At 35.3% G+C, this 14,004-nt stretch overlaps 1 protein-coding gene and 1 long non-coding RNA gene across 2 annotated transcripts; both read left to right on the top strand.

Moving 5' to 3' along the window:
- Positions 1-794: 794 nt before the first annotated feature.
- Positions 795-2,768, top strand: LOC130050901 (uncharacterized). Its single transcript, XR_008799282.1, has 2 exons — positions 795-883; positions 1,494-2,768. It is a non-coding gene; the product is annotated as an uncharacterized LOC130050901 (long non-coding RNA).
- A 5,525-nt stretch (positions 2,769-8,293) lies between these two features.
- On the top strand, positions 8,294-10,646 carry LOC125673950 (E3 ubiquitin-protein ligase Midline-1-like). The gene is made up of 2 exons (XM_056151736.1): positions 8,294-8,483; positions 8,608-10,646. The coding sequence occupies exon 2, from the start codon at positions 8,638-8,640 to the stop codon at positions 10,303-10,305; it is 1,668 nt and encodes a 555-aa protein (XP_056007711.1). The 5' UTR covers positions 8,294-8,483; positions 8,608-8,637; the 3' UTR covers positions 10,306-10,646.
- Positions 10,647-14,004: the final 3,358 nt, after the last annotated feature.

The raw sequence follows: 14,004 nt of genomic DNA, 5'->3' as shown, positions 1-14,004 counted from the left end.
TAAAAGCGTGCAATCGATGTCGCCGGCACTTTATTAGAAAATAAACTATATCAAATCATATATTTTGTGTGCTATACATTCATGGACCCATAGCCTCCCTAGGCATGGTATACTTTTTATTTCCCCTTTACTTATAAACTTGGTAGGAAGCGTAGATACCCCAATTTTGTAACATGACTAAATTTTTAAAATTGAACAAGCAAATATAAAAATCTGAGAGCGTGTTTTTTAATTTTCTCTGCGTTTATATCATTTGTATTTCCTAAATTTTCATTCAATAAAAGTTTAACACCTTTTGCGTATGATTTTAAGAAGTGGTGTATATATTACTCCATGTCGCCAGATTATATTATGTGATCATAGGGTCAATTAAACACCCAATGTATGAACAAAGATTTCGTATTATCTTTATGTTTTTGATCTATTTTGGCGCTAAAATATTCAAAAACTTTGGGAAAATATTCATCAAGCGATATTTGGATGTGGCATTGAGAAGAAGTCATGATTATTCTCAAAATTTTGCATTCTGATTTTAGAAATGTAACATACGATACAATACTTTTTTTTTTGAAAACGTATTTGCAGAGCAAATGTTACCCCTTTTATGAAAATATCGTAGTGTACAGAGAATGAAAATATAAACATTTCTTTTCCAGAAGTCATCGGTTGGTCTGAAATTTGACAAACATGTCAAGATGTAACATTCGTGATGTAACATTCGTTACCGAGAAATTAATTAAAAGGAATGATATCACAATTTCCCGCGTATTTTTGCTCTCTCTCTGCATGATGTGGTATACGACATGAATGTCTACTATGAACATTTGAGCTTGAAAGTCAATACGTGTTAAACTTTGAGAATTAGGATTAATTTTCTCTTACGGTAAGTACTGTTACAACAACTGCAATGTTTGATATACAATATTGATTAAACAGATGGAATGTTTTGGTCTGAATTTGTTCTTCTGATATCAAAGAATGTATATCGTATTCCAAATATCTCGAAATTCCTCTGGTGTAAGAATTACATTGAGGAGAACGCTGGTAACATACGTTTTTCAAAGTAACGTATGCTACATAATGAAATGCTTGATTAGACATCAAATATTGAACTACATATTGACAAAATATCATCTTTAATGATATGTTTGTTGAATATCAACTATGTTATGAAGAAACAAATGTGTTATTGTTCCCGTATTCACCATCATATACAGATATCCTCTGCAAGAAATACAGACCATGTTTTTCTCTGCTACTGTCCTATTTATGATACATGTAACTATGCAACTCTACATTTATCAATTTGCTAGAATTCAGCATCTTTTCATAATATACCTTAGAAATGAAGGGATTAATCTCTGATGATTGTTCTGTGCAATCTTATAGAGAAATCATTAAAAAATATTTTATCTGAGTGTAACGTATGTTATCATAATTCCGTTACGTAATATTATTCTACTTGTTCTTAATTTTTTTATTTATTTTTTCAGAAATGGCGCTTGTGAGAGCAGAAGTACAGAATAACTACCATGAAAAAAAATGCATTAAAACATAAGAACAACCATGAAAAAATGTTTTAGAAATAATATTATATGCTCCCCTTGTGGCAATACTGAAAATGTAGAATGTCTGTATAGACAGTGAAAATAAAGGTTTAACTACCGGTCAAAGGCTACCATAATGATACATGTAAGTTTTGTCTCTCAAAATACTTATAAGCAACTGGTCATTTGAGTAATTTTGTATGACTTTTGACCTTGTGACTTGAAATCCAATGGGGGTCATCTATTCATAAGGGGGCACCAGTGTTTCAAGTTTGATGTCTATCAAGGAAAGACTTCTCAACGGACAATAGCGTATGTCCAGAGTAGTTTAACCGTTGTCCTTTTGACCTCAAAATCAATAGGGGACATCTATGTCTTAAGGTTCACGTTAAATATTCATTCATAACACCGCGTGGTGGATTATACTGACAGTTTCTATGGAAAGGTATTCCAAAATAACCAACAAAAACATAAGATTCGGTATACATTTAATCAAAATGTTGGGAAATTAAACATTTTCTTTATATTATTATTGTAAACAGATTGTTAGAAATGGGTAAATATGTTTCTTTCCATTTTTTGAATGGAAATGATGTGTTTACAGTAATGAAAGGAAAAATAAGAAACATACGTTACTTTCATTGTTTATTATAACAAAGAGCAATCCAGGTTTCAAAACACGTGTCTGTTATTTCTATAAGATTCATGAGCATTTGAATAGCGAAACATCAATCTTTTACTTTTGTTTTAATAGCATATTTATTGCAAATTAACAAATTCAGAAGAAAAGACACATTTGGTAAATTTTTTTTGCTTGTCTACGTTATATTTCTATTAAAATTGGTATTACCATTGAATTAAGTGATGTCGTTATGATTTTGCAACATCAATCGTAAAGAATAACTGATGATGACATCGTTTTGGCATAATATTTTCATGGATGTACTGTTGTGCAAGTGTTGAAACATACGTTACATAATTATAGCGCTACTTCATTTACATACATAAAAGCTATCGTTCTATATCTATTGCTAGTCTTTTGTTTTCATGTTTCATACATATTGAACTGTTCGAGAATATTTGTTAATCAATTTTATTTTTTGCCATTTCAAAGATATTGAAAGTGATATCTAGTCGTTTATTTTGCGCTCTTAAAATCTTATTGCTGACTTTTACAGCAGATAATTTCTTGTTGTGTTGATTAAATATTTTCTTTGAAAACCTGTATTTATTGTCTTTTGCAAATTAGAAAAATATATGCTCAGTCAATTCCAATGCAAGTTATGGAATAATACATGGAAAATTAATGTTTATCTTACATATTATCATGTCAAGGACTCGGTAACGATGGTTACATTTGAGAAAAATCTCGAAAAATATACCATACTTTGACCTACTGTAAAAAAAAATCTGTCATACTTAACTTGAAACAATTTGAGGTGAGTGTTCAACAGATATTTACCATTAATAAAGGCATGTTACCATATATATTTTGAATGGTCGATAAACCATGATTTTGAAACCCTCAATTGCACGCTTTTATTGACTTTGGGTGATCTGCTGTTGGTAGCTGAGGCTACTTCCTGAGGTGCACTCCGGCTGTTTACACACATGTGAAAAACACGTGGATTTGAGGGTAGTCTTGTTTGCGGGTCCGACTGCGTTATTCGGCATCAATTTTGTTTTAAAACTGATTTTTAATGATTTTTTTCCCTCTATAGTAATATATAGTGAAAATAATTACCGGTGTGATACCTTGAAGGAAGTCGTGAATTTCACAATTTCCCGTTTTTCTCAGTCCTTTCCCTTTTCAACGGCTCAAAATCAGCACTGGATATTAAAACAAGAGGTTTGAAAAACAAAACAGGGGTTTAATAGGTCATTCAAGAAACATGACACAATACACAATGCGAAATCTCAATTACATCTAAATACGTATCAACAACGTATTTATTGCATTATACGGCTAGAAAATCTTAAATATTTGTATAAACACCCATCTACATAGCATACACCAGCGGTTTTAACACTTAACACATCCAAAAGACATGAAAATTTCACATCGATTTTACAATACACATATTGCACAATAACCCCCTCTCCTCCTGCTGCCTTGTGCAACTGTTAGATGGACTTTCCTTGACATTCATAAGCATCATACATAACTCTATGACTTCTTGATTCAATGTCTTTATTGTAAATTAACCCAATTAAGATATTTCGTTTTTCTGAGTAGAGTTTAGAAATTTTATTTTATTTTTATGTCCCAAAGAGAAATTCAGATAATTCATGGTAAATGCCCGTCAAGGTAACTCATATGAACAAACGTACGCCTGGCTACGCGCCTGCTAGTGGTATACCAATGGTACCATTGTTGGATTTCTCACCATTTGTAACCCAAACTCGTTCAGAGTACACAGGGATCCAATGGTATCAATGACTTCAATATTTATTATTGGCAAATCGGTGATGGTCCCATTGGGGTTACTCTGAACGCACCCGATATAATAAAGTCCAGTCAGTGGCGGATCCAGAGGGGGAATGATTAACGTAAAGTTAGTAAGATTGACACTTAATCTGTTTTTATGTCGACATGATCCATGTCATTATGCAGACGATCCTTAGACAAAATTAAGAATATTTTAAGATATACTAGAAGACTCTTCTTTTATTCTTACTTAATCATATCAGTCGCATTTTCTACATTTCAAAGTCCATGCGATAAATTTCTCAATCGGTGCAAGTAGATGTCATAGCATTGAAATATAAAGTGCATGTAATTAGAGAGGTAAAGGATATTCAGGTTTATTTTTTGAAAAGGCTTGGGAATGTCATAAAAATCCCTAGCTTCGTTAATGTCGAACCTTGTCAAATTTGAGGATACTATTCACAAACAATGGTCAATTATAACAGCATCAAAATAAACCCAACTTTCCCCTAGCAAGATTCGCAGAGATCGCATGTGATCATCTCATGGTTTCACACCAAATCTTTTACAAGAGCCATGCCGTTGTGCACGGTGCACTGTATTTTGGAGGTACATGTAGGAAACCACAAGATTGGGATGATAATCCACGTAAGTTCACGATCTTAATTCGTAGTGTGACCAGCGAGATCTTTGTAACACATGTTGTATTTTTTCAAATCATTACGTTCTCTTAGTCGCGTGCTTTAAACTCAGTGGCGCGATTCACAGAATATTCACAGAATCCCCCTCCCTCGCCTCAATTTCTCAAATTTAAGGTAAATCGCGGTATCTTGTTTCGGAAAATGTACTAAACGATAAAAGGAGCAATAATTTCTTCCACTCCCGGAGAAATAAATGACGGAATCCTTGAATTACTTTATTGGGATAACCTTCTTTTTTTTTTCTTTTTTTTTAAAAACCCATAAAATTTGGGTCATTTTATTAATTTCGCCTTATTAAAATGATAGAAAATACTACAAATGATTTATAGGAGAAATATTTCAAGCCCCATAAAATCTGTAAAATCCAGGAGCTTCCGGGGGCTTCGCCCCCTGGACCCCCACCAGGACTTCGCCCTGGATCCACTGCCTCATAAAGTGGCGCCCCGTAACCACAATTCCTGGATCCGCCGCTGAAACTAGTCCATAATATCCGTTCATAGTCAATATGAACGGATTGTGTCGCGTGCTGAAATTGGTTGGTTCATAGAGGAAAATACGATTTGTAATATAAATATTTAAGAAATGAACATCACTTTTGAGCTGTTCATGATCAGTATGAAAGGATTTGGATTTGAGGCAAATTCTGTGAATCGCGCTGATTCACAATGTTTTCAACAATGAATTCTGTATCTACACAATATGAATTCATTAAACTATCTATAAAATGATTTTCAATGATATAGTCTATAGCGAACCCTTTAATTTAGAGATGCATAAGAATTTTTAAAATACGCATTAGTTTACTTTGCATTAAATATTACCGCCGTGTTAACGTTAATTAATTCGAATCAATCTAATGCGCATTATTTTACTTCGCATCAAATTTGATGCGAAATAAAATTTACTGCGCATTCGTGTGAACGAGACATTAATATATCATATGTCCCAGCACCGATAGGCTTCAGTAAAATATAAACAGACAAGGATGATAGTGAAATTTACATCTGAAAAAAAAAATGTTCGTGATATTCAAATTGTAGTCGATGTGGTAGTTTTCAGCCTCCTGTGGTGTCTTAGAAACTGAAGTTTAATCAATTTTCTTATTTTGTTTAAGGTAATATTATTACAATTATCAATATATCAATTAACTTTGACACCAGTTGCACCTGGACAGGAGTCGAATTTGTGAATTACTGTCGGTCTGTGCTACATTTCTATAAACAACACGTTCAATCTTGTCCGGTTTCTCGTCTCCTGTAGAACCGCGACATGATTGAAATTGACACGTTCACTTGGAGTTGACGTTCCTGGGATGTTGTTGCAGATGTCACTTTATCTTAATTTCATTTCGAAAAATACACTAAGTCAGGAACTGTCACGATTTATGCTAGCGTACTTCATGAGCGCATTCTGTTGAGACCCCCCCCCCCGGACCATTGTTTGAACTGATGTTTGTATATTAATAATAATAATTTACCATTGTCTTTTTGTCCTTTTAATGAATACCCTCACGTAAAACTTTGATCCACTATTATGGTCGAAATCTACCCCTGGGGTCATCATTTGAAAAAACTGCACCATCTGTTGACGATTACAATATGAATATACTACTAATGATGACAATTTTGATTTTGAGATTACCGTCAAACACACTTTGAATAAGATCACTTCAATTTGCTGACCAATCAACAAAGAGGGAAATAGTATCAAATGCGTTTCCAGAATTATCCATGAGTTGTACAACTCGGATTTATCTCGAATTACGAGATCTTCTCTCGTAATTACGATATAATGGAATGTTGTTTTTTTTTTAAATGATACCAATAGGCTTTCGTATGATGTACATATTTTGATCAAACAGTATTTTCGTGCGGCTTGGTTTCAGAGGATTGTTGTGTAAACACATAGACGGATCCAGGAAATTGTGAAAGGGGGAGGGGGTCATGATCTTTAAGCTACTTTTCACACACATTATTTACATCTTCTGCTTGTGTACATAATAACTTAGGAGGATCTTGAGACGGATTTTATACATGAAAATGTCTCATTAATTTGCTTGTTTCCCCAGTTCTAGTCATTGTTATCGCTATACTCAGATCCAATTTCAAAAAGGATGTTTTAAAGGGTAAAAGCCCGATCGGAATTATAAAAAAAGTAGTCATGAGAACATTGTAATCCGAAAACTACATTCCCTTAATCTAAAATGGTTTACAAATTAAACTACTTTATAAAGGAAACTAATTTTTTGATGAACAGTACATACAATCAGCAACAATATAATTATTTTAGCGATTTCTACCAATTTTGATCCAGTTTTTTCTCCAGTTTGAATATAGTGATTATATCTAAAATTTGGTCATTTCGTTTCAATTATTTTTTATAATATATGTCTTGGATATATATCTTTTCTGACATGTTTTTTGAAGATTTTATTCGTAGATTTAAAAAATATTAAGCAAATAGCGTTTTCAATTTTCATAAATATTTTTTCTAAAAAAATTAGAATGTTTATATCTGAATCTTCTCGGCATGTTTTATCAGATATTCATATCATGCACGAAATCGCAGCGAAATTTGGACTTAAGAATCTCTTATTTGCAAACAAAACACCATTTTAATCATTCCGGGAAAAATCACAAAAAATTCATATAAAATAATTGAAAGCTTCTATCACTTTTTCGATGGTGAAACCATACTTCATAAGAAGTGTATTAACGAGCCATTAAATAATTTTTTTGTGTTTAGTGAGCTACCTTAAGTGATACTTGTATCTGACGAAAATATCCTAATTTATATATATCAGTGTTTCGTCTTATTTACCGTAGAATTAAATGATATACTGGTGTTGATCAATTTGAACGAAGCAAGTATCCACCTTTCATATCATTTAGACTCAAAGTTTCATTAGAATTGAATAACTTCAATTTGTTGATCCGCAAAAAAAAAAAGAAGGGGGGGGGGGGGGGTCCGGACCCCCTCTAGATCCGCCATATAATAACAAACACATCATTATGAAATAAATCACTGGAAGGAAGTACTTTTTTATAATCTCTGTTGTAAGTCACTACAGTGCCGGGTCCAGAGGGAGGTCAGAGTTGGACACCTCCCCCTTGTCAAAAGACTTTCTTAAATAACACATTTTGAGGGTTGACTCCTCCTTCCTTTGAAAACCAAAATTAATGGTAGCTAGACCCCACACTTTTAAAACTTCCTGGATCCGCCCCTGCACTAATTCAACAAATCCTAAAATATTAAGGAAATAAAACTCGAACACACAATATAGGAAAAGCTCGCACGCGAGAGTACAACAGTTTATTCATACACGTGTACATAGACATCTGGAGGTTCATTATTCCACTCAACTCATTCTACAAAAGAAAAACGTATATAAAAACACATACATGTATATGTATTTACTATTTGGTACCAAAAACGGAGGTCCGCTGCATGACCCCCCCCCCCCCCCCCCCCCAATGAATATTGCTAATCGTTTTTTAACGATAAATATGATTCTATTTGTACAAAAGGCCGAATTCAATATAAAAAGGGATATAATCAAAGAAGTTATATCTATACATTGTTTGCAGATTCCATTTTTAAAATTAAACTTTACGCCTGACGTAAAAATGTTAGCAAAACTACCCAACATAAACAAGGTCAAACCAAACTTTAAAACTATATACACTCTGTATTTATTCAAGTGATTACACATAGATTGTATACAGGCTGACATACGCCGCACAGGTATTTAATTCTCAGGACAAGACGGAAGGTCGAAAGAACAGGGAGGCCATGTTGGATTTTCAGGTGAAACTAGATTATCATTATAGTAATGACCGCTGTGTTTTATATCATACTATAATTCTATTTCGTTAATTGTTGTAATCTGTCAAAATCTTTAAATGAAATTCCGTTTTTATTTAATTAACAGTAAACTTCTCGTTTGATCCCGGCGTCAGAAATGCATCCCCGGCGCAGTGCTCAGGAAGTCGTACTCTGTGACCTCTGTGAAACTGTTCCCCTACAGAGTCATTGTGAACTTTGTAATATAAACTTATGCAAGGCCTGTGTTGGGGAGCACCTCTCAGATACGTCTAAAGATCACAAAGTCGTGCCCTTTTTACGCAGAAAGGCTACCCCTAACCACCCAAAATGTCCAGACCACGCCGATAAACACTGTGAAATTTACTGTGAAAAATGCGACATTCCTGTCTGTTCTACCTGCGCCTTATTTGGAAAACACAAAGGTCACGATGTATCAAATATTCTGGAAAAACTCGGAGCAAAAACAGAAAGTTTACAAAAAGATCTAAAAGAATTAGAGACCAGAATTTATCTCCGATATGAAGAAATGGTGTCTAATGTCGAAACTGAGAAAACCGAGTTAGAAACGAATTACGGGAAACTGACGACAGATGCCGATGAACAAGGAGAAGTCTTACACCGGGAGATTACCGTCATTGTCAATCAGCGGAAATCCGCCATTGCGGAGATGAAAACGAAACATCTGGACGCGCTAAATAAAAACACAGATGAAATCACACAGAAAATGGCGGAACTCAAACAGATCATGTCCGACTTGAAATCAATCCTAAAATCCAATGACGTCTCCTTAACCTCTACTTACAAATCTAGGAATTCCGAATTTAGAACATTACCGCCTAAAGTCCGAGTCACATTACCCAGTTTGTTTCCTCAGAAAATAAACAAAGATCAGCTCAATGAAATGTTTGGTTTTCTGCCGCCATTATCCATTAACACAGAACATGGCGACACAATGAAGTCAGCTGAAGCTGTATCGTCTCCTCCAGTCAAACCACTGCTTGATGAGCCGCGCGTCACCGCCACCATAGACACTGGGTATAGACACAGACTATACAGTGTTAGCTGTCTGAGTGAAGATCAAGTCTGGACACGCGGGGATAACAAAACCATGAAGCTGCTCAACCTCCAGAGTAAACTACTGACATCAATACAAACCAAGTTAGGGAACATACCGCGGGACATAGCAGTGACACGGGACGGAGATCTTGTTTATACTGACTCTATAAATAAAACTGTTAACTTAATAAAGAATAAACAGATACATACCGTGATCACACTACAGGGGTGGAGACCTTTCAATGTCTGCTGTACCGCGGCTAACGACCTCCTGGTTACCATGGTCAGTGATGATAGAAAACAATGCAAAGTCGTGCGTTACTCCGGCTCCACACAGACACAAAGCATTCAGTTTGATGATCAGGGTCTTCCTCTTTACTCATCTGATCCTCTCACTCCTAAATACATCAGTGAGAACAGGAACTTGGATATCTGTGTGGCTGACTATGTAGCTAGAGCAGTAGTGGTGGTCAATCAGTCAGGAAAACTCCAATTTAGATACACTGGTCATCCCTCTAATACCAAGCAATCATTTCGTCCAGCCGACATCACTACAGACAGCCAGAGTCACATCCTGACAGCAGACCTTGACAATCACTGTATCCACATCCTAGATCAGGACGGACATTTCCTCCGTTACATTCACTGTCATTTACGCTGTCCATGGGGTTTATGTGTGGACATCAGAGACAACCTCTTTGTGGCTGAGTGTGTCACTGCTAAAGTGAAGAAAATCCAATATCTATAAACACAGCGTTAATTACACAGCTCTATACAGTGTTAATTACATCTACCAACACAGTGTTAATTACATCTACCAACAGTGTAATTTACAGAAATGCGTTAATTCTTTCTACTTGTTAATTACATCAGCTTGTTAATTACATTCCTGTGTTAATTACATACCAGTGTACTTTACAGCCCGTGTTAATTACAGCCCGTGTTAATTACAGCCCTGTGTTAATTACAGTCCTCTGTTTGTGATGTGTAACATACTTGTGTTTGTGAGTTTAACAGAACATTATTTTGTTTGTGAATTAATTTGTGTTTGATTTTACAATGTATGTATTAGATAAACATGATACAGTGTTCAGTCTTTCATTATTACTGAGTCCTTACTTAGATTTGTAGTACTGTAACAGAGAGTGACCACAAACGTCCGGTCTTCATCACAGATCTTCAGATTCAAGGTCATAGTCTTCTGTTTACCATCAATAACATCACACCACTTATCTAAATCTCCACCGTCCTACAAAATAAACAAAGTGTAATCATATCAAACTGAATTGTCAAGGATAGTCTGTGATATATTTACATGTTTACATATATGTCAATGTAATGGGAAGGAAAAGAAGATATGGCTGAACTGAGAATCCAATATAAAGGCCCTTTGTTCCCATGATATGACAGGAATCGGACCCGAGACCCCTGTATTACTAGTCAGGTGATCTAACCACTGAACGATCCAGATTGATATCAATGGTTTGACTGGACCGGGAATCAAACCCGACACCCCTGTATTACATATGTAATAGTCAGGTGCTCTAAACACACAAAACTATCCAGGCCAATATCCACAATCCAAAGTGAGCTTTTCCAATTGAAATTTATCTGTTGTTATTGACTTTACATTATCATCTTCTCCACAAGCACTTGGCCAATTCCAATCAAAACTGGTACCATTCATCCTTAGGTAAAGGAAATTCATGTTTGTTCACATGATTGATTAAACGATTGTATCTTGTTTAATATTTAAATTTAGACCTATACTCGGCACTTACGGCCATTGAGCAGTGAGGGTTCTTAGGCGTGCCACACCTACTGTGACACTGGACATCCGTTTTTAATGTCATCTCCGAGGACCTGTGACATTCACACCTGATTCCGAGCGTTTGGCGATGGAACTGCCACTACCTGTTTTAACGACTTAGGTTTGTTGTGGCCAGGATTCGAACCCCGGCCTTCCGCATGCGGGGTGTGCGCTCTAATCTCTCGACCACCACAGCGGTACCGTTTGTTCAAAGGAAAATAATCAAGAAAAGGCAAAAATAGGGTGGGTCAATTAAAACTCCTCTCAAGAACCACTGTGCCAGAAAAAATGAGATTGATGTAAAAGTTTCCTGATATAGTATACATACAATTTTGTTAAAACCATGGCCTCCCTGGGTTTGGGTAGGACCTCATCAGTGGGTCAAAGTTTTACATGGAGATATAAAGGAAAAAATCTTCGCAAGAACAAGAAGGTCATAATTAATCATATCAATATGCAAGCATCCCTAGGTAGTGAAGATTCAAGTTTGATCACAATGTGGTCCTCATGGAAGGATGGGGTGTGGGGGGGGGGGTTGAATCACAATAATGGACACACATTTTCAAGGGAATGTATAGGGAAATGTTTTTGAAATTCATCTAAAAAAACCCAGCAAGGTCATGATTAGTCATGTTAATATGCAAACACGTTTAAATAGTGCAGAAAATTCACTTAAACAAATCATTTTCTAGTGTAGCAGGTGTGCAGATTCAAGTGTTTTATACCCCTGCGACTGTAGCTGGGGAGGGGGAGGAATATTGTCCTGTCCTGTATATCTTCCCCTACTTTAACATTGCTACTAACTTTTGAATTGGGAGTCATATGGCTCTCATATTTCATATATCAGCATTCTATATAAAAAGACCTTCCTGACATTACCAGAGATTTCAACCTTGTGACGTAAACCTTAGCGTTTGATTTTTTAAAAGAAACCCAAACTTAGACAGTATCTCCTGAACTATTTAAAGTACAGCCTTCAAATTTTGTATATGAATTCCTTCTGACAGAACCTTTCATTTTACACCATTGTCTTTGACTTTGCAATCTTGACCTTGAAGTTTGACTTATATTTCAAAACTTCAGGTGAAACTTGAACCTTGCTGCTCATCACTTTTGAATTGTAAGTGATAGGTCATTCATTTTTCATGTGTGCATTTCTTGTGACAAAACATTTATAGCTATCAAAGTTTTTATTTGTGACATTGGCTTTGGACTTTAAAAAAAACCTCATCAAGGTCATATCTCCGGAACTATTTAAGCTGGGGCTTTCATATTTTGTATATCAGATTCTTTATCACAAGACCCTTGATAAAATGATATTTGACCTTGAAGATTCACTCCAGCTGCAAAACCTTTATTGGAACTTTAACTTGCTGAAAACTTTTGAATGGTGAATAAGAGATCTTTCGTTTTACTAAATCCCAGAGACCTTGAACAATTCTATATGACCAATCAATTCATGTTAAATTCTTGAGTTGGAGAGGATATTCTACGATTTAGGAACTTGTGCCCGGTTCTTTTGTTAAAAAATCTGAAAAATAATATATATTTTACATTATGACCCCTGGGTCGAGGCCTCTGCTGGTGGACTGTTAGTCCCCGAGGGTCTCTACAGCCCAGTAGCTAAGTACTTCGGTACTAGTTTGAAAATACGGATGTATATTTAATTGGTTATAAAATTTAAAAATTCATTTCAAAATTAAGGATTATCTCCCTCATGCATAGCTCTTATCCTTGGACGAATTTGGCTCCACTTTTTTGGCACGCTGTTTTTGGCTATATTTAGCTCTAAAACTTCATAGTTATTTCGGATTTCAAACATTTCGGTTGAACATCACTGAAGAGACATTATTTGTCGAAACGCGCATCTGGTGCATCAAACTCGGTACCGTATAAGTTTTACATTAAAATCAAATTTAGTTGATTAGTAGAAGAATACCCATGTGTTAATAAAATGGCCACACTTAATGCAGAGAGTTAATTACACATGGTCGTTGACTACACTCTTTTCTTTGTTATTCGTGATTTTTTTTTTAACTTCTTGACATTTTACTGCTCACAGTTCTTCAAAGAGATAATACTGCTGATTTTGCCCAAAAATCACAAAATAACAACTTTCCTAGAGTTTTCTAAAATTTTGTTGCATTATTGAAGGTATGAACTTAACCCTAACCCAACTCTAAAGTTGAAAATTCTCGTTTAAACCCTAAAATTAAAACTTTCTGATGACCCTTGCAAAAAATATCGAGCCTCCAACAATAATGTACAGACGCATGACCACTGACAAGGAACAGTGCTGCCCTCCAGTGAGAGAAAGCGAAAATAGTTAGATCCAGTATTTTGACATACTATGCGAGAATAACGAGATACAACATACACGCGAACTAAAATTTACATGTGGATTAGTATGACCGTAACCAAGAGCTACGAGAAACACATGCAGGTCTTTAAAAGTAAGTGCTATTTTTATCTGAACACATCGCGCATTTGTTTATCAAAAATAGGTTGGTCAATAGGGGTATGGAATGGTTTCCGTTAAGGGGATGATTTATAATTTCTTAATTATATGAAAAGTAAGTGTGGATCCCTTAAGGGGTATTTAAATACGTTTCTACATGACCAATTAGCTGTCATTCT

Source organism: Ostrea edulis, chromosome 10 (genome assembly GCF_947568905.1).
Source record: "Ostrea edulis chromosome 10, xbOstEdul1.1, whole genome shotgun sequence".
Lineage (NCBI taxonomy): Eukaryota > Metazoa > Mollusca > Bivalvia > Ostreida > Ostreidae > Ostrea > Ostrea edulis.
The sequence above is the reverse complement of the archived record's forward strand: the minus strand, read 5'-3'. Positions and strand labels throughout refer to the sequence as shown.

Bases quoted from the DNA above. Each gene is read 5' to 3' on its own strand.
- LOC125673950 (XM_056151736.1), top strand. From the start codon at position 8,638: ATGCATCCCCGGCGCAGTGCTCAGGAAGTCGTACTCTGTGACCTCTGT.